The sequence below is a fragment of the Ornithodoros turicata genome, chromosome 4, assembly GCF_037126465.1.
Source record: "Ornithodoros turicata isolate Travis chromosome 4, ASM3712646v1, whole genome shotgun sequence".
NCBI classification, from domain to species: domain Eukaryota; kingdom Metazoa; phylum Arthropoda; class Arachnida; order Ixodida; family Argasidae; genus Ornithodoros; species Ornithodoros turicata.
In genome coordinates, this window is record NC_088204.1 from 56,865,821 (window position 1) to 56,891,398 (window position 25,578).

At 47.7% G+C, this 25,578-nt stretch overlaps 1 protein-coding gene across 3 annotated transcripts in view; it reads left to right on the forward strand.

The window, feature by feature from the left end:
- LOC135391611 (uncharacterized) overlaps positions 1-25,578 on the forward strand; it is a 70,003-nt gene that overhangs the window by 33,348 nt on the left and 11,077 nt on the right. For 2 of the 3 annotated variants that reach the window (XM_064621928.1, XM_064621927.1), the window contains exons 12-17: positions 19,698-19,826; positions 19,890-20,053; positions 20,313-20,358; positions 22,650-22,739; positions 22,813-22,884; positions 25,270-25,352. In XM_064621928.1, coding sequence (XP_064477998.1) covers positions 19,698-19,826; positions 19,890-20,053; positions 20,313-20,358; positions 22,650-22,739; positions 22,813-22,884; positions 25,270-25,352 — 584 coding nt within the window. The remainder of the gene's footprint in view (positions 1-19,697; positions 19,827-19,889; positions 20,054-20,312; positions 20,359-22,649; positions 22,740-22,812; positions 22,885-25,269; positions 25,353-25,578) is intronic. The other variant, XM_064621929.1, reaches the window with a different exon arrangement.

Consider the following 25,578-nt stretch of genomic DNA (forward strand, 5'->3'; position numbering starts at 1 on the left):
TTGGGTGCGCCATAGTTTTATATACGCTGTTAAAGCTCAGCTCCGCCGATTTTCGACTGCGACAGAATGGAGCCATGTTTGGGCTGTGCGTTCGTTTCCGCACAGGGAGCATACATGTGAAAAATTTTCACCCATTTGTTTGTAGTTTTTAAGAAAACAATTTTTTAAATTTCCCTGGCACGGCGGTCCTGTGGTCGGCAAACCCTGACCAATCCCTGCTTCGCCCTGGCTTAGCCGCGCTCGTGGCTTGGCTAACGCCAAATCGTCGATGCGATGCCGGAGATCTATGGGCGAAGGTGAATATTTTGAGTGTGTTCCGTGATAATTGCTGTCGTTAATATCCTCAAAGATAGTTTTGCCGGTCTTCTTTAACAAGCCTTACAGGATGGCCTCGTTGTGCAACGACGGCCGTCGGGAGCAGACATTCTGTGCCCGCACTGTGCTTCATGCTACCAACAAGACCTAACACCTAACGTGTGACGTACTCGTACGCATTCTCAATAGCTTTGGCAGCGCACTATGCGCGGACTTGCTGCGCGTGCAGAAAGCACCACCAAAGCTATTGAGAACGAGAACGTGCTCGAAGACGAAGTATTCCTTATAAGAAACATGATAAAACGGTGCGGTGGTCCCCGATATCTCGTGACAGCTATTTCAGCACGATACAGCGGCCATGACGGAGTGTAAACACAAACTGGTTGCCAGGCAGAGCTGGCTAGGTGTGACTATCCAATCCGCGCAGTTCCAAGTATGACGTCACAAGTGGAACCGCCGCCCGGTAGTTTTTCTGAAATTTCTCACGAAGGAGTATCGCAATTTGGAAAGCAATGTGCGTTTATGAATGAAGTTAGGACCACGGTTCTGAATATCACAACGTCTTCATACTTTCGGAACAGCAGCGGAGCTGCACTTTAACCAAACGTGTTTAGTACCGAGTTTTAGCTTTCGTTTTGAGGACCAAAAACTATTTCTTGCTTTGGAACATATTTCATTAATGTGATTGCCCCACCTCAAGGTAGATGTTACAGTGATACGCAGATATTTAGATAAATCAGCCCTCTTTAATTTCTGCTCTTGTACGTGGTACTCGAACTGTGCTATAGTTTTCTTGTTTGTAATATGCGAATAAACAGTTTTACTGGAATTTATGCAGGTGCAATAATGATCACACCATCTAGAGATACTTTCCAGGCAATTATCAAGGCATGTTAGGTGATCAGAATAATCTCCCGTGGAGTATATTAGACAATCATCTGCAACTGATCTTATAGAGGGTTATCAATACAGAACGTAATATCATTGATATAAATTAAGAGCAACAAGGGCCCCATTATTGATCCCTGGGGGACGTCGGATCTGACAGGAGCGTAATGAGGTACGCCTGTTTGTAGGTCAACATCATGGATAGAACTGATAGAACAACAAAACTGATAACAAACCTGATAGAAAACCTGATTTTTACTGGAACAGACACTCGTACTGTTCATTGGGTTGCACCATACTTATCACAGAGAATGCAGCCCCAAGCAGCACAATGTACTGAAAGTCGAGTGCAATAGGGGTGGACGATATGTGTCTTATCAATGTTCTTTAGTTTCACGAGTCTGTTCATGGCCTTCCACCTACCCGTCCACCCCTATTGCACTCGACTTTCAGTACATTGTGCTGCTTGGGGCATGCTGACTGACTTATCCAGTAGTAATCATTCAACACAAGTTTTACACAAAAAATCCACAAGATTTTGCACATTTTATTTTTAAATTACTTCAAAATTACTCATTTTAAAATGACGTATAATCTGAGTCAATGCAAAACTTGTCGTCGATTTTCAATGCAAAACTCGGGTTGTAGAAAAAAAAACTAACTGAAAAGAGCAGACAGGGAGAAATAATTTATTTGAAATCAACAACACCATCTTGAAGAAATCACTCCGGTAAGGGCGGCTGGGCATCGTTGGGCACGATGGTTGCAGATAGGGACGACAGGTGGCAATCTAGTTGCAAAGCATCACACCAGATGGCGCATGTCGACCGTCATGGCGATATGCGTGAAAGAAACAACAAAATACTAGCGGCAGGTAAAAATGGCAACAAGAAAGACACTGCTAAACAAGTCTAAACATGCGAGACCGAGTACAAAACACTGCGCATCTGGGGGAGGGGAAGGCTTAAAACGTGCCCAGAGCTAGGCATCGGGGCGCTTAGGCCTAAGACCGCGTACCCACATCCGGTAGAGATGTGCGCAACCGCCTGCCGCAAGCGGACGCGTATGCATGCCGCCCCAGCTACTGCCTCCGCCCGCGACTCTTCACCGCGAAAACTTGACAAGATGGTGAACGACAGCGAAGTCGAGCTACTCACTGTAGTGAACGTTTCCTTTCTTACATCTGAGCTTTTGCGAAATCAACATCGCAGACGCAAGAAACGCAGGCTTTGGATTTACTCGCTGCGGCGATAGCGCATTCTTTTCTTGTGAACAATGTTTAGCTTTCAACTTTCTGACACTATGTCTTACATGTTACTTACCTGCACTTCCAAATTTTATTCCAGTGTCGCCCCAAAAAGTAATTTTAACACAACACTCTATAATCTAGGCAGCAAGTGCATTTTATTTCCGTAACAAATTCGCCGGCTGAAAAACGTGAGCATCACGGCGACATACCTTCCAGTCAATGACGCCGTCAATGCTCTCCGTGCGGGAGGCCGGAAGAAAACAAGAATGCACGCAACTTCCGTTTGCTTCCTGATTGGCCGAGCGTGTGCGGATGCCGCTAAAAATCGTGCACTGCGTGATCGCCAAAAAGCGGAAAGCGGACGTGGCTTTTCCCGCCTCGCGGCAAGAGTTTAACGCGCCGCGTTCGCGTTTCCGCGAAGATTATCCGCATGTGGCTACGCGGCCTAACCGCTGTGTTAAGGCTCATGTCGGTTTATGTGGAACACAGAAAAAATACTAACTGGGGTAAAAATGCAACAAGACACTGCTAATAAAGGGTAAACATGCGATAGCGCATACAGAACCCTGCTCAGGCTTATGACAACCGCTCAGACCTAATCGCAGTGGGAAGCACGTGAACAAGAACGTGTACAAAACACCGCTGCCTGTCATCGGGGGAAAGGCCTCATCACGCACACACACATCACTACGAAACTCAACTACAGCAACTGACTAACCACTCGCGATCACAACCGTCATGGCGACAGTCAACTTTTGGCCAGATATCCACCGAGACGACAGAGCGACGAAGTGCATGACCATTCCTGGCGAGAGCAAGCAAAGAACTGACGCGCGGCACCACCGTCGGTGGGTATCCGTCTTGCGCATGTGCGCGCCCGACGCCCGCTCTTAGCGCCACTTGCAGCGACCACCAGTGAGGAGTAACACAACCATACCTGCGAGAGGCATAGAGAGAAGGGAATCCCTGCGCCCTCTGGGGGCCTTGCTCATTGGTCATGACGTCATCACATTGCCTCAAGGTTACACTGTTTCTTTTTTTTTAAATTTCATGTTAGCGCCACAAAGCAACTGTGGCTATGAGCGACGTACAGACGTGGACAGATGGAGAGAGGACAGCAGGAAGGAGTGGGGGACAGGGGGTTAGTATGCGTCCTGGGCCGACATTCGTCTGGAAAGTCTTCGGAAAACCCAGGGAAAACCTCAGACAGCACAACCGGTGACAGGATTCGAACCCGTGTCACCTCCCAGTCTCTACACTGTTTCTTTTCACTAATGGCTAACGCAGCTGCGAGGGACAAGGTCCACCTGTAATGCAGCCACGGCATAACGTCATCACTTCCTGTCCCAGGCATGGTTCAAGGACGAGTATGACTGTGCTTTAGACAGGAGACCGATTATTTATTGAATCATTATCCCAAGATTATTTCCTTTATCCTACTATACTGATTGCATAAAGAAGAGAAATACAATTGCAGAAAAGCACAGAAAGGTGATCGTAGCAATTAAGCATTTTTATCCCAAAGACTTACTAAATGAGACCTACCAAAGTTAAGAAAGAACAAAATATCCTAACAAGGAACACCATCAATAACTAATAACGAGGACTAGGTGCACAACAAATCAACCCAGAGCATTGATAACGAGGAGCTCAGTGAGGCACGCCGTTCCATCCGAGAGTCAGGCAGTGAACTGAATAATAAAGAGCTGAAACTGAAGCTTGCAGTCATTGATGTTGAAATGACATTTTTGTATTTGATTCATTAGTCACTGTTCAGTCATCTGTTCTACTTAGTGAAGGGTAGCATGCTTATGAACATATGCAAACTGGTACAGTGGTTTAGAGCTACAGTGTGTAGCGAATGATATTCTCATTTACCCATTGCAATCTATAGTATTCTTGCAAAATATATATGGGTGCAAGTGAATATAAGTAAAATGCAATGAATCCCCTTCTGTATTATAATTGCTGCGCAAAAACACCACGCCATTTTTTCTTGGATGTATAGCCAATATGCATTCCTGAGCCGCTTTGTTTGTTTTTTGTGGTTTGTCATGTCGGCTGGCGATATCCTATTACAGCCGGAGCGAAGCTCTATTGTTTCATGGGCGCATACGTATATAGTACATGTAGGCCGCGTTTCCCTGCGCGGATAATTATTGACTTAGAGAAATAATATGAATTTCTGTGGTGGTGATGATACTTTTAGCTTTTCGCTTGTTGTATGTGCATGTGAAAAACGTCAGTGAGGGATGTGTTTGTGAAGTTTGGAACCCACGTGAAAAGTAAGTCCTTTGTATGCCTATCGTGTGGCTGAGTGATAAAGTGATCTACGATTGCATGAAATATTGGTTAAAAAAATTAGGGTTATCGCGTTTTAATAGAATTGCCTTGTGAACCAGTTGTAGTCATTGTTCTCGGCACGCTAATTCACCCGCATTCAGAACCATTTGATGAGCCTGTGACGCGGTGTGCTTTGTTCTTATTGACTCGCTCAGCGCAAATTCTATGAGTAGAAGTGAATGAGTGTATTTATGCTGTTGCTTTTTGACAGTGTTTGCGTTGGTCACGCAAGCTCAGTTTTCTTGGTGAAATTTCAGAGTATGACATATGCGTGGGGTCGCGGTTCGAGCGCACAAAGTGAAGAGCTCTTGGAAATAATGAAAGGAAGAAAAAAGTTGCTCGGACGTTGTTATTATTATTTCCTGCGTAGCGTTTAACACTGAGATATCATAACTACCACGTGATAGCATCTCTCATTCTAAATACGGCACACAGCAGATGATTTTTTGACTCTATTCCAGTACCCGCAGGATATATTCAGAAAGGTATCGAGTCTGTGAGGTGTACCCGAGGCGAGTAGAGGAGTCACAAAGATCGCTGCCCTGTTGGTTTCTTGGTAGAAATTCAGAATGTGGTTCGAATAGAAGTTATTTTCCCTGCTCACTTTAGAGAATTTGTGCGTCGTTTTCCGAGCAGGAAATAGAGATCCGTGTTTAGTTTAAGCAGAAAAAATGCACTGGTATATGCTCAATGATTTTCTGTCGCAGGCTTAAGCCTTTTCCCTGATAAGCAGTGTTTTGTATACGATGCCGCATGTCTGGACTTGTTTAGCAGTGCCTTTCTTGTCACAATTTTTACCTGCCACTACTATCTTGCTGTGGTCGTCTTGTGTTAGCCGTTGAGTTTCGTAGCGATGTGCGGTGACACTAAGAGCTCCGTCTTAAGGCTTTTCTCCCGTGTTTTGTATGCATTGTCGCATGTCTGGACTTGTTTAGCAGTGCCTTTCTTGTTACAACTTTCAGCCATGTTTCAGGTGGACCTTGTCTATAGCAGTTGCGTTGGCCGTTAGTGAAAAAAAACTGTGTAGCCTTGAGACAATGGGAGGTTTTGTTCTCACTGGGCATACGTGTTGCTTCTCACTGGTCGATGGTGTGCCTTTCCGTGGATTTTATGATGAGCAGATTTACGATGAGGACTTTTTTGAATAACTGGAGTGTGTGTGTTTAGAAATAGTTTAATGCTGGAGAGTGTGTTCTCCACTTTGTTTAGGTGTTTCTCTGTGCTCGCTTTCCTTTGTTCTCTAGCAGTAGTGCAATTTTCCCTCGTGACAGTGCTCATTGAGCGATGTCCCCAGTAGACCTGTTCTGTCTTATGATGCATGCTTTCTTTTTGTTGATGCATCTAGCTCTGTGTTTTTTCTTTTTAACAGGAAAGATTCTTTTGATCATTCTTGTCTTGACGATGACGATTGTGCTGCCGCATCCTTGATATAGGCAGGAGTAGCATTGGCATGATTCTTAATCATGCTAATGCGAAATAATTTCGCGAATAAATTAGTTGAGAAAGTAACCGCATGGGGGATAGATGCGTGGCTTTATTCAGCAGGAAAAAAGCATCATTATTCAGTTCTCTGCCTGACTCGCAGATGGAACGGACATGCCTCAATGAGCTCCTCATTACCGATGCTCTGGGTTGATTGGTTGTGTACCTAGTCCTCGTTATTAGTTAATTATTATATTACTTAATTACTAGTATATTACTCAATATCTACAATCAGCTTTCATGCATGATGTTTTGTGCATTTCTGCAATAGCTTTTCAGTTTTTTATGCAATCACTGCATAGGATGAAGGAAATAATCTTTGGATAGTGATTCAATAAATAATAGGTCTCCTGTCCAGACCGCAGCCGTACGCGTCCTTGAACCATGCAACTGCATGCCTGGGACAGGAAGTGATGATGTCATGTCGTGGCTCCATTAAATGTAGACCATGTCCCAAGCAGTTGCGGCTTAGCAGTTAGTGAAAAAAAAACAAAACAGTGTGGCCTTGAGACAATGGGTTGGTGTCACAACCAATGAGCAGGGCCCGCAGAGAGCACAAGGATTCACTTCTTTCTTAGCGTCTCGCAGGTACGGATGTGTTACTCCTCACTGGTGCTCGCTGCAAGTGGCTCTAGGAGCGCGCGTCCGGCGCGCGCATGAGCAAGACGGAAACCCGCTGACGGTGGCGTCGCACGTCAGTTCTTTGCTTGCTGTCGTCAGGAGCGGTCATGCGCTCAGTCGCTCCATTGCCCCGGTGGATATCTGGCGGAAAATGCAAATGTTGCCGCGACGATCGTGATCGCGAGTTGTTAGCCGTAGCGTTAGCCGTTAGCGTTAGTTGTTGCCGTAGTTGAGTTTCATAGCTGTGTGTGTGTGTGATAGTCGTTTTCCACGATGACGAGCAGCGCTGTTTTGTACACGTTGTTTACGCGCTTCGCGCTGGGATTACGTCTGAGCGGCTGTCTTATGCCTTTTCCCTGATTAGCAGAAGTTTGTACGCGCTGCGGCATGTTTAGAGTTGATTACCAGTGTCTTGTTGCATTTTTACCCACAGCTAGTATTTTTTCTGTGTTCCAAGTAAACCGACATGAGCACAAACACTGCAGTTAGGCCGAAACTCCCTGTTGCCTAGCTCTGCACTCGTGTGAAGCCTTTCCCCCCTGATGAGCGATGTTTTGTACGCGATCTCGCATGTCTAGACTTGTTTAGCAATGCCTTTCTTGGTGCCATCTTTACCTGCTGCTGGTATTTTGTTGTTCTCTGTCTTTCACGCATATTGCCATGACGGTGGTGCCATCTGGTGTGATGCCTTCCAACTAGAATCCCATCTGTTGGCGATATCTGTGCTGTCGGAGGTTTTCCCTGGGTTTTCCGAAGACTTTCCAGACGAATGTCGGCACAGTTCCCCCTGAAGTCGGCCCAGGACGCAACTGACCCCCCTGTCACCCTACTCCTTCCTGCTGTACTCTCTCCATCTGTTCACATCTGTATGCCACTCATAGCCACAGTTGCTTCGCGGCGCTAACACGAAAGCAAAAAAAAAAAAAACTGCAACCATCATGCACAATGATGCCCAGCCACCCGTATCAGACTGTTTCCTTCAAGATGGCGTTGTTGATTTTCAAATAAATTATTTCTCTCTGTGTGCTCTCTATCTATTTATTTTTTCTACAACCCAAGTTTTGCAGAGAAAATGCACGACAAGTTTTGCATTAACTCAGATTATGCACTATTTTAAAATGAGTAATTTTAAAGTAAAACAATTTAAAAGTAAAATGTGCAAAACGTGTCGTGGATTTTCTGTGTAAAACGTGGGTTGAATGATTACTACTTTCTCCTCCGTGGTCAACAAACATCTCCTAGATAGCAGAAGGCTTGTGCCATATGTCACCACTGGGGGCCTGCGTGAGCTTTCGCGCTGCTTCGAGCTTTTCTCTTGTTCGCTCTTTCACTGACGTCATTGCAGCATCAATAGTTGTAACAGCAGGCCTCCCTGTACGACGTAGGGCGCAAGCCTCCTGCTATCTAGGAGGTGCTGAGGCAACATGCTGCGTTCTTTGCGATGAGTATGGTGCTACCCAATGAACAACACGAGTATCTCTTCCAGCACAAATCACTTTTCTTTGAAGTTGTTACTGTGGTATCTTACCAAGAGCTTTATGAAAATCAAAACAAACGACATCAACCTGGTCCCTGATTTAAGTAATTCGTAAAGTTGTGTATTGCTTCAATAAGCCTTGTAGTCGTCGAAACACCTTTCCGAAAACCGTTCTGGTTGACAAAAAAGGCATAAGTGTCATGTAACCTACAATGTATTTGCTAGTAACATGCTCAAGGAGCTGACACGACTGACTAGTTAGTGATATAGTTCTATAATTTTGTATATCTTCTCTGTTACCAGACATTTGGATAGGTGTTGCTAGCCTAATAGAAAGACAATCCACGCAGTCACATCCATCAACCTGGTTTGTGGCGGAGGGGTAGGCTTTAGGGCATGACACGACGACGTTTTTGCCAAACAAAAGCAGGCGCGCCATGAGGTTCAGTAGAATGCATGACGGTGCTTTGGCTGAGGGCGAAATAGGCCCGGAGCGTTCATTTCATTGACAGTTGAAATGAAGTATGGATGCTACTTTGCTGACTCGACACGTATACCTCAAAGTGCCAACTCCTGTTCGACTTCAAGGTACATGGAAAGAGGGGAAATTTTTTTTTCTCTTTGAGCGCATTCAGATGTGTCACCACTGTAATATGTTTTTACACCATAAATACTGTCCTAGCGAACATATTACGCCCACGGCAGATGTTTAAATCCCTCGCTCGAGCGATACTCTCCGCTTTTCGGTGGAGGCCACATGACAAGCCAGAGAACGCGCGTCACGATATGACGAAGCACCAGCATCCATTCAGAGGGGGGAATCGCGGTGTGACGTCAGCGGGGATCGGTCATCTACACGGTGGCTGAGGTCGGAGCGTCGTCTGCTGCGTACGTTTCTCGCAGTTTCTTCTGACAGACGCTTCTGCAGCTGGGCTTGCAGTGCCAGGTGTTTATTCTTTCTTCTTGCAGGTCAAGTTGGGTCAGCAAATGTTCATGGCTTGCTTTGTCGTTTGCATTGCTCGCACGCGTGCGTCAGATTGATTTTGCGACGGAGCTAGACATCGCTTCAGATAGATTCAGAAGTCGGCGCCAATGGGTTTCCTGACGCTCGGTGGTGATTCGTAATCAGTCCAATTGAAATGTAGACTGCATATTCGGATTTCAGTGCCAGGTTGAATATCCTCGAGTTGAATCAAGGCAAGCCAGCTACTTGCTGGCTTATTTGCCGGAACCTGATGCATCTGAAAGCCGCGCGTCCTTTTTGTTTTCGTTTGCGCAGCTTCGAATTCCTCACGGCATCACTGCAGGCCACCTCAATGAAGCACTCACTTCTGTAACACACGTGTACGGGCAATTATACAGGTTCTATGCTCTACCTTGACTAAATGGAACGAAAACGAAAGACGCATAAAAACGCAAAGAGCCACAGTGAACACCGCCACATACGAACGCCGATGTCGACGTACATGCGGTACGTACTCTCTTCTCGTAGACGCACGTAATGATGATAAAAGAGCCACCGTAACGTGCCATCAGTAAACAGATACCATTTTTAAAACGTTATAAACGTTTATTTTCCTGTTTGATACCTTAGAATGAATATAGCAGTGAACAAGTATAGCACGTCGCTCTGCAGACAAATTTTTCGCAGCGAATGAGGCGCACCGCCGGTGTGACGTCGCAGGACTGGAGGAGTAGCCTGGAGATGGTGTCCGGAAACCTCCCGCCGCGGCAGCGTCTTTTACAATTAAATTGCGTTGTAGTGCGACCTTATTGAGCCGAAATACGTTTCGTGTATGTTTTTCATGGGCCATTTCAGGAAATACGAGCTGTTTTTATATGGCTTGAATACCCTTTCCATGCTCCTGTCATCCAGTCCTGGCCAGTCCAAGAACGTCTCCGATTCACGATTTTTGAACAACTAGATGGAGCCACCCGTTTTCTGTGCAGCTATATCCAATCCAATCCAGCCTTGTCACGCCGTCCGCCTCCGACTCCGCAAGTAATTCCTGTTGTGCACTATTGAGGTCGCAAGTTTAAGACTTCACACCACCCTTCCGTGTTTGCTGTGAGGTTAAGTGTCGCACTTTCAGACTGAAGGTCAGCGGTTCAGTTCGGGACATTCACGTGTTTTTGCTTGTCCCCTTTTGCTGTATGTTCGCCTTCCGATCCCGAGATCGCGGGTTCGAACCCGGCCGAGGACGCCAGCAACTTGGTGGCAGGGTACAAGTTGCTTAGACACGCAGTCTTAAGCGAGGGACGTTAAATACGGGGTGCCGTGTGGTTAGCTTTCATCGCACGTTAAAGAACCCTCAGGTGGGCGAAAACAATCCACAGACCGACCGCTGTGGCGTCGCTCATGATCTCAGATATCTCGCGACGTAAACCCCCAATTATTAATAATTAATCCTTTTGCTGTATGAGGATTTTGTTATCTTTATTTCGTTATATATTTGATATATTTACTATTTTCTCATACCACTGGCCTCTCTGTAGACTCAGCATGGAATTTTTAGTAACTCTCCCTACTGTGGTACAAGCAGAGCCGTCCAGAGGCGAGTTTGCGCCATGGGCAGGGGAATGAGTATGGGCAGAGGAAACCTGAAACGTCTCTCCCCCCCCCCCCACCTCCACAAAGAAAAGAAAACGTTCATTTGCACTGCCGAGAATTCATATTCTCTTCATTCCCGTTTTGTGCTGTTCAACCAACTCGCCAGGGCTTGCCGTTCGGCGCCCAATCTCGTGATTGGGCACGGGGCGACTGGTCCTTCCCCCGCATCGGAACGGCTCTGGGTGAAGCTATTGCTCCTAATTGGTATCCTATGTTACCTAATTCCTAACACCAGCGAGCAAGCGAACGCCAACCATCAAGTCCCAACAGCCGCTGTGGAGAACCACCCAGTATCGACAAGGAAACTGGCGCCGGTGAGATAGTTCGCGATGCGACATTGAGAATCACGCCGTCAGTGTCATTTTCTCGTATTTTGGCGGCCAAATACTACAGGGTTTAGTAGCGACGGGGAAATACCGGAACGTCCCATGCTATAAAACTCACTTATTGCACGCGATGGGGTAGAGTATCGCCCCTGGCGATGAAACTCCCCAATCATCATCATCAAATAAACGTTGTTGTTGGCTGTTGCACGCATCAAGCGGTGCTATTGGGTGATCCGAATAAACGTAGCTGCTCCACTATCTACATGTCTCCGCTGGCCTCGCCTCTGCTGGCCTCGGCGTGGACCTCGCGCACGCGGCTCTGACTGACGGTACATTGAAGGCATACCGTGTTTCAAATGGCAGCGGAAACGACCAAGCCGACAGGTTCGGTCACCATATCTGTTATCTACCAGCTGTTTTGGTCCAGCAGTTATCTATTGAGAGCCTCCGAAATACCGACATCTCGATTGGCGATTGACTAGCGCTTTGACTCATAGCTGACAACGCCCTTTCATAACTCCACGTGTATTGCCCATATTACCATCCATACTATTCGGTCACATTTGTACACCGGCATAAAGAAAGTATACACTTGCACACAGAGCCGTTCCATTGGGGAGGGGGGGGGGGGGGCGAGAGAGGCAGACGCCCCGGGCGTCCTCGCCAGAGGAGGCTCCGAACGACAGGCCCTGTCAGGTTGGTTGTACAGCATAGAGCGGGAATAAAGAGAATTTGAATTCACAACGTCGGCAGTGCATATTATCGTTTTCTTTTCGTTGTTTACAGAGCCTCTGACGGCATTGAGGGGGGAGGGGGGCGCTTCACGTTTACCCTGCTCCTGGCGCAGAGTCGCATCGGGACGGCTTTGGCTTCACGGCATTCACCTGTGATACGTGACCATTTCCAATGGAGATTTAGCACAGGGGGAGTTCTGCTTTTTTTTTTAGCCAAAGTGGCGCTGCAGGGAGATTCCTTTCAATTAATCACTTAACCATAGGAGTTGACTAGGGTTGAAGGTAATGGCATTCCCGTTAGCTTTTCAGCCATATAGGGGGCAGTACACCAGAACAGCGCCGGTGCGAGCACGTTGGTTAGGAGTTAAGAAACTCGTGTTGAGAAGGGGAAAAGGACAAACGACACAGACGATTGCGTTTTATGTGTCGTTCGTGTTTTCCTCTTAATTTCGCCATGATTATGGCAAGACCACCACCGACTACCGATATATAGTCTCCGTATACCTTCGTCAACGTCTTGCTTTGAAATTTGACGTTGGATTTTGCGAACCAAAGGCGCGAAATCGTGAAGGTTCTTACGAACCATTGGAACATCATGGTTCGGCCACCTGGAACTACGCAGTTCGAAGATCGTTCGCGACAGGCCTACCCTTGAAGCATATCAACGTCGGCCCGCGGGGGGGGGGGGGGGGGGCAGCATCGACAAGTCCGGGTCGCAGCAATGTGGTGTATTTGCAGAAAAAGTGAATGCAACTGTTATCTATCTATCTAACGGTTATCTGCACATCAGCTCTTGCGCGCCATTGCACATTAACAAAGTAGTCAGAGATCATTAAAGAGGTTGTGACACTTTGATTGATGTGGTTCGTTGCACCACGTAGGCATTGTACTACTACATGCCAGTGTACAAAGGAAAACAGAATTATTCTTCCACGTGTCGTAGTTGCGAGGTAGAAGTCCTCGCAGAAACTTCCGCTTGAAGCTCTGTCGTCATTTAAGCGGAGGCCATGGCAATTTCCGTTGGTTCTCGAAAGCACGTGGTCTCACTCTTGACCGCCTTACTGGTGAAGATGCCTGCCGTGGTGTCATTTCAGGATGAGCTTCGTTTCGATGGTCGCGGTATTGAATTTCTAGGAGCCACTTACCCCTTTTGGTATAACATTTGGAGTGCAGGTTAACATCAATGCTTATGACTAGAGCGCGGATAAATATTCACAAAAAAAAACTGCCGATAAAACTGATAAAACATAAAAATAAAATGAAGCCGCCCTCGTTCTGCACCACACAACAAAGAATCCTTGCGCCACAGATTATAAATCATGGAGCTGAAGGCTTTGCGTTCGTGATGAATAAAATAGCGTAAACGCACGCTTGCTGGTGGGCCGATCTCATGACGAAACAAGCCTGAGCATTCGTGCTTTTCTAGTTGGCCATTCGTCACGGCTTTGCATTCGGCATGCCAATTAAAATGCGTATGCCGCCCGTCTTCGTAACGGTAATGTGGCGAAGGTGAAGCACGGCCCATCGGCCATGCACGCAGTGGAGTATGGGGCAGCCAGGGTGCGGGCTGAACACCGCACCTTACCCCACCGGAACAGGGAAAATATTCGATGTCGACCAGAATGTTCGCGAAAGACGACCCAACGCCGCCCCGAAACCAGAAATACCACAAATGAAAAAGAAGTAAGCACTCGCACCTGAAAATATGTCAAAACATGCAATTTTCATGCACTTTCGTGCAAAATATGCCACATCGTGCAAAAGCTGCATTTATATGCATCATATAACCTTTCTAATCGGTCCCAAACCAAGACGAATAGTGTTTTTCTCATCGTGCAGGTACGAAACCATACCGAGAGAAAAAAAAACAGAAATAACGCGAATCCTTCGAGCTATTTCACCAACAGCGACAGCTGTCGGGTCCAGCTTACCTCTACCCGGGAAACGTCATCGTGACGTTGGTAGGCAGACTGAAACCGAAACAAATCGGAAAGGGAGGGCTGGGTTCCACGAATCGGCACTTGTTCGCTGCCTCCTGTTGAAAGAAAAGTAGGACCGAAGGTCGCTCCCTTTCACAGACCATCGTGATGTGATGTGATGTGAATAAAGAAAAAAATGGGGATGTGAGTTTCGACGAAGTCAAACTGGCTACCCCAGTACACTTAATACAGAAAGTTCAATCCGATGATGAGATGATGAAAACGCAAAAGGATGATGTCCAGAGACGAACAGAGATGATAATGGAGTTCAACATGTAGGTCAAAAGTTCAAGAGCTGCGCCCAACTTAGAGTAAAGTGGCGGAATCACCGGGGGCACACACAGGACACATCACACATTCACCGTGTCATAGGATGTCCATAAGCCCGGTTGCATGCAAAAAGTCTTCAAGTGCCCTTCAGCGCCTTGTCGGACGAAGGAGGACCTAATAGTTTCGTGATGTCGAAGGCTCGGGAGTCCAAACGAGAGAGGCTTGTCTCTAATGCCCTTCGAGCATCGACGTACTTCTGACACCTGAGAAGAATGTGTTCTACATCCTCTACAACGCCACACTCACTACAGTTCGGAGAGTCTCGCTTTCCGATCGCACAGACCATCGTAATCCCCTCAAGACCGTGGCTTTCGGGCGCGACCTTGCTCGCCCCTAGCTTCGAACGTAGTTCAACTCTACCAAATTGGTGGCGCTGTCGAACACTATGGCGTCATTTGTTTACAAACAGGGAGAGGTCTATTCCAACTGTAAATTGCAATCAGCGGTGTCGAGAACGACTTTGCGGCGCCGTTGTTGCACCGCGACTGTGGTAGTCAGCTCGTGTACGTTTGCTACCTGACGGGCAATCACGGTCTCGTCAGACCGGTCAGACACTGGTAGTCCGGTCGTGTTCCTTGGCTATCTGACCAGCAATATCGGCCTCGTCGGCCCGTCGATTGGCACACGGATCGCCTTCGTTCGTGGCGACAGTGGTATCACAGACGAAGAGGATTTCGAATGGACCATTGTTTCCATGCTTTTCCTCGCGTCCTGCTCGTTATGCAAATGTTCTTTGCCGACGCACTGAGACATCAAGGTATATATAAGCAGGTAGCGAAATTCCCATAGGGCCCTGCGTCTTCAGATGGCGTCTTGATAGAGACTGTCAGCGCCATCCATCCGTTGTGCGGACTACTACTTTTGTAAATAAATGACGTCACATATTACGTCAGCAGTATGAATAATAAGTAGTGCATAATTAGCCATGGCACGTTTGCATTCGCGTACTTCGTTTGCGTTGTATACCCTTCCCCTTTTCCTGACCGAGCCATACTAATCACCCAGGACAGCAATACCAGACGAGAACAGAGAAGATAAATCACATCAAGTTTAATGACACATATCAGTTCAAAATACATAGAGTTATCACAGATCTTGACGAACGGTACGTGATAACCACAAATAAACAGGAAGTTTCACTTAATGTGCATTCCTAACATAGACCTAAACGTGCACTTAGTGATTAGCTGTTTGTTCTTCAACGAGTGACCATAATGGGTACGTTGCAAAAAAAAAAAAAAAAAAAAAAAAACAAAGAAAGAAAAGAAACATGGCATTGATGGTGCGCAGCTGATTTGCTGACACTCACGCTATCATGGCCGATCTTGCTATGATGAAACCTTTTCTTTCGTTTTTTTTCTCGTGGCCAGCAACACGGGATGCATAGCACTCATCTGTTCACACGTGTTAATCATGGCCTACAGCTTCGAAATGTGAACGTCGCTTCCTGTTTAATCGAAAAAGTGTACGAACTCCGCATTACTATGCACGGGCACGCCGCACAGATACAAGAATGCACGGACAAACCAGCGTACTGCTACACACTTGCGCGGTGGAGCAGGATACGGAGACGTATTCAGGTGGTAGATGATTTCGTATATGTGTACTAGTGGGGCAACAGATAGCTTTTCCTATACTTCGATTATGAATAAACGGTTAGTTCATACAAGACCCATGCGCGCGTCGTAAATATTTTTTGTTTACGACCGTACCTGTGCTACCAACACCCAGGATCGCTCGAGCCACGGAGATGACAGTGTTTCCGGGTCAGATTTGTTTTTTTCCCTCTCCTTCGCTACCTGGCCTAATTTACTTTGGAGACATTACAACGTGAGACTGTTGCGCCCTCTGTGATGCGCGAGCGGAAGCACTTTACTGGATGCTTCAACCATCCGCCGGAAGCTCCCATTGACGCAATGGTCCAGGGAAAATGGCGGGTGCCCAAACCACGTGCCACTCACAGCGTCCCGGATCAGCATCGCGAGAAAAAACCTCGGTTCTAGTGCGCATGCGCAGACCGACCTCTTTTTCTAACCTCCTTCCCGTTCTATCCTCGGGTTTTTCGTCTCTCATCTCGCCCCCCCTACCCTCAGCCTTGTCCGTTTTTCTTCGGCGCTTGCCTTCGAGCAACGATCAACAACAAGAACTCTATTTTGACTTTGGAAAGTGGGGAGGTTCGTCGCGAGAGGCGATACTCTACCCCATTGCTGGTGGGGATGTGGGGAATAAGATAACGAGCCCCTTCACAATAAAGATCGAAGTCCGATGGTGTCCAGAAATGTCAAAAGAGCTTTGAGCGCAGAGCGTTGCTGGGCGGGATTGGGCCAGGGACCAAGCAATTTCGATAGGGAGAAGGGGCGAGAGTCCAGCTGTCGAAGAGACTCGGAGAGTGCGGTTCGGGAAGGTTGGTAGTGGGGGCAATCAAGAAGAATATGCTCCAGATCCTCAAGAGCACCACAGTGGCAGCAGGTGGGAGAGAACTTGTCTCATGCGGTAACGCCACTGAGCTGTAAAAGCCACATCGAGGCGCATTCGGTGGATTAATGCAGCATCTTGACGAGAGGTGTTTCGTGGCATGCGGAAAGCGAGCGTTGGATCAACTCTGCTCAACATAGAGGGGGGGGGGATGTCGGTCGTCCATTGGCGGGAAGCCATGGGTGTCACGAGGCGTCGCAGAATGGAACGGCGGTCTCCTCACAGCAGAACAATGCTGGTCCGTTTCCGATACGAGAGTGCTGCTTCCGCGGCGCTGTCGGCCTGCTCGTTCCCCACGACACGACAATGGGCTGGAACCCACTGGAGAACTAGCCTGTGGCCTGCTGCATAGATAGTGTGGTAAGCTATTAACACATCTGTGACTAGGGGTGCGGATGGGCCTCATATGCCGGAATTTTCGATTGTTGAAGTGCAGATTTGGAGTCTTTGAAGACTGCCCATTCCCGTGGTGTAAAATCAACGATGTGTTGTAGAGAGAAAAGGATGGCATAGAGTTCCGCATCTGTGGAGAAGGTTGGATGTGAAAGGCGTCTTCCGTGCACTACACCTTCGGATGGTATGACGAATGCTGAGGCGGACTTGTTGTTTCGGGATGCGCCATCGGTATATGCTGCCGAAAACGCAGACAAAGTCCCAAAGCAGACAATAAAAATCAACGGTGTATGACAAAGCAAGTTTTTTGTCCTCGGGAACTCCTTTGAAAAAGTTACAGTACATATCTTCTCACGTCTTGTAAAGTTGTAACAGGCTTGAGTGCTTCGACATCGATGGGCAGTTCGGAAACCAATCGCAGTTTTCGAAAACAGCTGGACCATGTGCGTCGTTGTTGCCGATGGCTGCGGGAGCATAAAAAAAAGAAAAAAAAAAGAAAGGAAAAATCTATTGATGATCCGTAACGCTGCACGAAAATACTGTTATGATTGGCAGTCGATGTTGATTTCGTATTCGAACACTAAAAGCACACGTGTCACAATTGTTCGTAGAACACAGTGAATGAACGGCTGCGAAGTGCATGAGGGGCAACTAGCATAACCACACATAATTTGATTAGCGGCATGTCCGAAACGCACAAGTTACGGCAATACACTGCACTATGAAACTCCGCTAACGAGTGACTCGTAAATGTTGTACGTAATACACTTAACGTGATATACCTGCATTACTTCCCAGTGCTGCCACACGTAAGTAAAAAAAAAAAAAAAAAGCTGTAGATCCGAGTCCGAAGAACCGGTACCGAAGAATCGGTAGATCGAGCTAAAAGTCTGTAACCTCTCAAAACTCAAGTTTCATGAACATTTTGGATTCAAATCTGTCTACCTGCGTCTCTAAATTAGTCGAAGAGCAAGGGCTTATTTCGTTCTTCTGCTGAAGACCACAGCCGGAATTTATTGCTGCAGCGCACTGGTATTACGCGTTGGAACTTTCGGTTTCGGTTTGCGATGTCGCGTACTTAAGTCCGCTACAATCACACACACACACACACAAAAGAGAAAAGAGTCACTGTATGTAGATTTTAATACTTTGACATGTGTATTCACATCAGCTGTGGCGTTCCAATGCAAGGATAGGGCGGGGGCGCCGCGTATCTCGTGTGGTAGGAACACTTCTCACGCTCGCTCCACCATCACAGTGGTAAGCGAGGATCGCAATGGACCACAAAAACAATAAAGCTCGATATGTTATTTCCACAGACATAATGAAGGCGTACATGGGTGACGCGAATTATAAACCTTGTGGTTTTACCGCAAAACCAGTCATGTCAAGTCTGTGTGGCAAACTGGTAACGCGCACACAAACACCCAAGAAAACTGATTTAGCGTTGAGGATCGCCAATGGTTCAGTTCCCGTAGACATCCTTCTCCTCCGGCGAACCTCACCAGATCCGTGTTTGACGGATCAAACCCTAGTCAACGGCGAAGGCGCGAAGCAGCTTGACCCAACAGCATGCGCGTTTTGTGTCCAGGAGGCCACTTATGGTAGTCGTTGAGAGACCGTTTCTCTGCTTCGTTTTCGTAAAATTAACTGCGGAAATTATCCTAAAGGTAGTTCTCGTGACGTTTTTCGTGGTTGTCATTTCGTGCAATGATGCGAAACACTGGGCCGAGTGACTCCTTCTTTGGAGCAAAAAATCGTGAGATTTTCAGAAATCTCCGTAGATCTGTAGGTTTTCCAAAAACTAGGTAGATCTCATGATAAATCTGTAGGTGTGGCAGCACTGCTTTCTCCTCTGTTCGACCGACCGTTCGGAAACTCGCCCCTCAATCAAACGACTCTCGCCCAATCAGCGCGAAGGAAACGGACGCCAGTTCTCAGAGACCAATGAGCATTCAGATATTTACACGTCTAATGAGCAGCCAATCAGCGATCCCCAGATCAGCTGCGCCGGTGGCGACGGTATTTTGGAGGCGGTACGTTTCGCTTTAGAGCCCGCGGGTGCTTCAACGGACCACCGTGCTTCAGACACTCTTCCGCCGACTCGAGAATCTTCCCCTTTTTATACCTCCACTTTACAGCTATTGCTGTAAAAACAAACAAACAAAGGGCAGGCATTTGCATGAAAATCTGCGCTGTACTTATAACCGTCTTTTACAGTTATTGGGCGCTAAATGCCAGGCCCCTCTTAACAGAGGGAACGCCAGAATCACCTTCCAACAAGTTCAACTTCGATTTTCACGTGTACTCAGCCTTTCCTCTCGCACTCACCACAATCAACTTTCAGTTTCAGGGTGCCTCTCACTTTCATCTGCCGTAAACTATAGCGAGTAAAGCAGCCCGTTAACAGAACAACAACCTCGGCAAGCGGAATTGTGTTTGAACGTATCTGTTCCCCGTGTGCTTAATTGCAGGATAAAGTGCGGGTGGGCGACGTCGTCGACGAATTATTTGGCGAGAGTCTTCGCTACAAGTCTCGCCGCTTTGCCGCTTCCCTACTGGATCACTTCGAAGGACTTCCCGTTTACCTCGCAGTTATTCGGGTGAGTGGGTGCAAAGCTGCGGTACAGGAAGCCTTATGGGAACCTATGATCTGAATATGTCAGCGCTGTTACTCGGATGGAGCTCCCTACCCCCCTGTCGAAGAACTATTTGCAGCCACTTTGCCCAAGGTCAACCTGGACACTACTTCCCATACTACCCGTACTTCGAGCCTCTTCCCGGAAGTGTCGCAGCCCATGGGGATTCCCGTCAATCCCCCACAAAATGGGTAAGTAGCATCGACATCTGTAGCGTATAAAGTGTACACCTAGGATCTTAAGTACCGTGCCAAAGAGACCTGTACCTTCTCTGAAATGTACAAGTTTGATAAAACGCAGCATCGCCTGCCGTGGCGCTGTCATACTGCCCCTGAATATTGTGCCGCATGGCAGTCGCTGCCTGTTTAGCTGCATAGAAGTCGGCGCCCTTACCATTTCCTGCACTAGCGCAAGTTGAAGTATATATTGGTTTCCTTTCATCGTTTCTAGGTGCGGATATTCGGCTATATACCTGGGTGAGACTTGCATGGGCAAGGTGAGTAGAGGAGTAGAGGAGAGGCGCGCTGAGGCACTAGCAGTATGAGAAGTGCACGTACCCGCCAAAAGGAAACTGCGGTGCTGTAGGAGGCGAAGTTGTCACGAAAACATGCGTCGGAAAGGGGCAAGGGGGCCCCTTTCCGACGCCCTCCCTGAACTCCTCCGTGAACTCGGCATACGCGCGTGGGCGAACTGAGGGGTAAGGGGGGTATGTCATCCTCTTGGAGCTTCAACGCCACTTGTGGAAATTGAGCAGTCTTTATTTGGTCGTCATAATTTTATAAGATGTCCTAATAATATGAGCTTCAACACCCGCAGAGTCCGCAGCATTCGCCTCCTGAAAAAGAGGTGAGGGGGCTGCAAGCTTTGTTCACCCCTTGTGAAGCACTTTGCCCGACCCCCGCCCCGAAAAAAAAAAAAAAACTCATGGCAATGCCCATTGTTACGCTAGGTGCTCCGTGGCCATGGGGATCGGACAGGCTATAGCAGAATTTTGCAGTACTTGTATGTTCGCTTGTACGCATTTGCTTACTGCAGGACATGACGCGTTTCACACTAACCAAGGAAGATTTGTTACTCCACATAAGCGTGTTCCTTTGTTCGATATGCTTGTGGCATATCGCACGTTCCAATGGTATCTAGTTCTGCTATCCACGTACAGAAATAGTAGATATCTCTGAATTATATGAATACCATAAGTTGACACCTTTATGCTTAGAGCGGATCTGCACTCCGTGGTGCGTGTGCAGTTCTTCTATGCCCGTTATGTGTCTACATAAAGCTCTCAACGCGCTTGACCTTGCGCCCCTCTGGAGAGGATGTCGTAACGCCTCTGGCCTGATGCGTCTCACGCACGACCTACTACATTGTAACGACAGTGTCATAATCGACAACCCCTATGATGAACCCGTCTGCACGACCCGCTAGGGGCGCTATTCATTGGTCCGCGAGAGCTACATCATGATTTGGCAACGGAAATTTGAATTTTGAACGCACAAAAGCGGACGTGCGAGTACGACTACCGTAGCAGACGACAGCAACAGCTCCTATGAAAACGCGTAGAATGGTAATAGTAATGAACTTTAAGAGACATCAAATAAACATCAAGATCAAAGAAGCATCTCCGGTGCGACATCCACTACTTGTACAACAATACTAAGGTAAGCTGAATTACCAAGTATTGTAGAAATTGGGGAAGCACTAACCGGGCCGATGAGTAGCGCCACCGTTAGCTTCCAAATGCGGCGCTGGGAAGGGGCCCGTATGATGCTGTCGTTATAATCTAGTAGGTCGTGGTCTCACCAACCCAAAGTACCAAGCTCCCTCTTTGTAGGGTGGAGTCACCCTTTGCTGGAGCGAACGCCGCCAAGTCGCTTGAAGCTTTCGGTTACCATGCCTGGATGCTGTGCTACACTTTTACCGAGTTCTTCGAACCTCCTATAGTCCTCTCCCACTCATTTACTCAGCGCGAAAATGTAGTGCATAGCTAAGGGTATACCTACATACCTAAGGGCGTACGTACAGCGTTGTCAACGCAGCCCGGTCAACGCAGCCCGGTCGGTCTTCAAGATGGCGTGTATCATAGCAGGCGACACGGGTGTCTTCACTATATACAGACGGAGCTAGTATTCAGGCATCCTAACGCCATGTAATTTCCCAGGGTCATCATCTTGGGAGGGGGGAGGGAGTGTTTGTGTCCCGTATGTGGTATATGATACCCATATATCTGCTGTTTTTCGAGCTCCTGGTCTTGCTGATCCTGTATCTCCGCCTTCCGGGGAGGGGGGTATAAATGTGGTTCTCACTGGTCCTTGAAACCCTTGAATCCCCTGGAGTTTGAAAATGCAATTTTTTAAGGTTTGGGAAACTTTTTTTACGGTCCTTGAAAATCCTTGATTTTGCATCTTTTGCTTGTTCCCACGGAGCTGCTTTTGCAAATTACGCTCTTCCGGAGTCAGAACCTTAGCTTCAACACCAGAAGAGTTAGTACTTTGCGATAGGAGTCAGCAACAGAAATGAACTGCACCCTGTATTCTATTAATATTTTTTCTTTCAGTACTGTGATCTTTAAAATTCAGTAGCTCTCAGTCGCATCTGTGAAGTGATGAAGTGATATTGTGCAGTCTCCATGTATTCTCTCATGTGATACCTGTAGTATTGTAAGTATTTGTACAAAATATTGAAGCTGTGGTCATAAATTGGTGTTTTACATGCCAGACAAAATGACCTCTGAACATCAAAACGTCCAAAATTTTTGTTTTTGACCTTTTGCTCTGTCATTCCTTTCAGCGAGGTGGCGTGCTGCAAGTGGAACGCGGCATTGGAGACGTTGTCAGCCGAACTACGCAAGAGGTGCTTTGGGTTTCTTCACTGGCGTCGGTGAATGGTTTTTCTTGTTGCATGCAGGGTTTTTCTTTCGTTGTTACGTGAACTTGCGTTTCCCATTTGCAAGACGACCAAGTGGAATGCTATTCTTGAAGTTGAAGACTGCTATGTACGAGCCTTTCATCAAAATACCAAACAGGTGATCGTAGATATCTATTCGAGTATCTTTTGTGGTGCTGAGTGCATTTAATGGACCCGTACCGAGTCACAGAAGAACATTTTACGCGCTGATTAGTGCTGCTTTGATTCTCCTTGCAGTTGATCGAGTGAAGTATATATCTATAGTAGTGTGCAATGTGGAAATCCTTGTACTGCCTTTGGTTTTTGAAATATGCCCCTGGAATCCCCAAAACTCATCTTGCGTGACCTCCCTTGCAATCTGAATCGTTACGCTGGAACAGCACTGTGCTGGAGTGCGTACAACTATGTGCAGAGCAGGAGGCGCTTTACTGGAACTGCAAGCATTGAGCCACACCGCTTTCGACCTCTGTCACTCCACTGCTAGGCACAGTTCCTTCATGATTCTTCCCAATGCTGTTTGTCTAGCGCTTATGCATTCCACTCTTACAGTTCTCGGTATCCCTCATCATTCAATCTGGTCCTTCGTCATCTTCTCCTTTTGCCCTTCCTCATTAATTTATTTGTCAATCTCCCGTCCTTACTACCGCCCCCAATGTATCCCACCCATCTTCATTCTGCTGTTACGACATTCTCTAATGTCTTTAAAAGGACGGTCACATACAGAAATCCATTTGTGAACCAGATGCCATATGTTCGGCATCGGCCAACAATCTACTTGGGTAATTCTTTTGTTCGAAAAGCGTTAAATACACGAATTTTAAAGATCAGCTCTGCTTCTGAAGCTGCGGAGGCTTCAGCGACAACGAGATCACTGTGACACCGTTCCCTAACTGGAGCAGTGAAAGTGTCTCGCTCAGAGGAGAAGGGCACTGTCCAAACGCCCTCGTCTTAGCGGCATTCCTTTTCTCAAGTTGCTTTGCTGTGATTGGTTGTGTAGGGAATGACGCCTTTTTCAGAAGGATAATTCCGACATACTCTCAAAATCTGGCGTCTGCTCTTGTCATACATTCCATCGAATAGCAGTCAAACTACGCCACAATTTTGCGTGGTATCTTCGATGCCCTGGTCGGTGATCAACGCGGAATAAAATGACACCATAATCTCGAAATCGACTAGAACGGATGCGACCGTCCCCTTAATCTTCGTGTGGCGGGCCGTGGGCAATGGCGAAGACTGGTGACCCGAACGTTCGCAACGTCCATGAACTACAACGTAGCACCCGGCGCAGGGCAGCCCGTCCTCCGCCCCTGCCACCTCTTCCGCTATCGCCCCACACTCCGAGGGTTCAACTGATGCATCGACCCCTTCGACAGTGCAGCATCTCGCCGTGCGCCTCCCGTCCTTCTGGCCGCAAAACCCGCAAGTCTGGTTCTTGGAAGTGGAGTGCCAGTTCGCGCTGGCTGGCATTACCAACCAAACCATGAAGTACCGCCACGTCGTGAGCGTACTCGCTCAGGATGTCGCCGCCCAGCTGGTCGACCTGCTTGCCGCTCCCCCCACGCAGAACCCTTATGACACGCTGCGAACTGCTATTCTTGACCGGACCACAGCCTCAGAACGGCAAAGATTGCAACAGCTTTTGACAACCGAAGAGCTGGGCGACCGCCGGCCCAGCCAGCTCCTTCGCCACATGCAGTCGCTCCTTGGAGACAGGGCTCCTTCTTTCGACCCTTCCCTTTCGAAGGAGCTATTCCTCCAACGTCTTCCTGCCAGATGATACTAGCTGCAACTACCAGCTTGCCTCTTCCAGACTTGGCTGCTCATGCGGACAAAATCATGGAGGTTTCTTCGCCCCACATCGCCGCTATCCCCGCTGCAGTTGACGTGCAGCCAGCCCATACCCACTCCGTGCCGGTTCCTTCTGGCGGCGATTCCCTTGCCCACTTGAGGGAATATTTCAATCGCCTATCGGCCATGGTCGTCTCTGCCCTACAACAACCACGGGCACGTTCCAGGCGCTTCCGTTCCCCCAGCAACGGATCCACTGCCCGCCCACCAAGTCACACCCGCGACGGTTCCCCTGCTCCTGGCCTTTGTAGGTACCATCGCCGTTTCTGCGCAGAGGCCTGCCACTGCATTCTGCCTTGTACCTGGGAGGTACCCACCCATTAGTTATCCTGTCCTTGATATTCTCAAAATGCTTCTTTCCATCTGACCCAGGACAGTCCTCAGCTTCTCCTTCGTTGCCTCGGTTAAAGTCCAAGTTTCACAGCCATAGATTAACACTGTGCCACGTACGCGGCAAGTAATAGTTATAGAAATACGTAATTCGTCATGGCGGGACTCTCTCAGCAAAATTTTCTTTGGTCCATATATTTCTTCGCTACGAAGGGGTATTGCCACATGACACAAAGTGTACTGTGTTATAGTGACAGTGTAGCTCAGTTATCATCTTATTCCTCTTTGGATCTTTAATACTATAAGCTCGCTCTTCTGGTACTAGGAGATATTATGGAAGCACTACACAGAGGTGGCGTCCTGCGGAAAACGAATGGACATGCCTTGTGTTCTGGCTATCATCGCCGGGTAAGCTTTGCTTTTCTAGCCATCAGTGGGTGCACTCACCGCAAGTGAAATAGATCCGCTAGAGCCGACTACTCGAAGCGGCAGTCGCTGCATCCAATCTCACTTACATGGTGCATACGATGCTAATTTATGTCTTTTGGTGCTACGCGTGAGTAGTATGTTTTACATCTATGCAGTAACATGGTCCGTAGAGAGAAAGAGGGAGAGCGAGCGAGCGAGGAGGGTA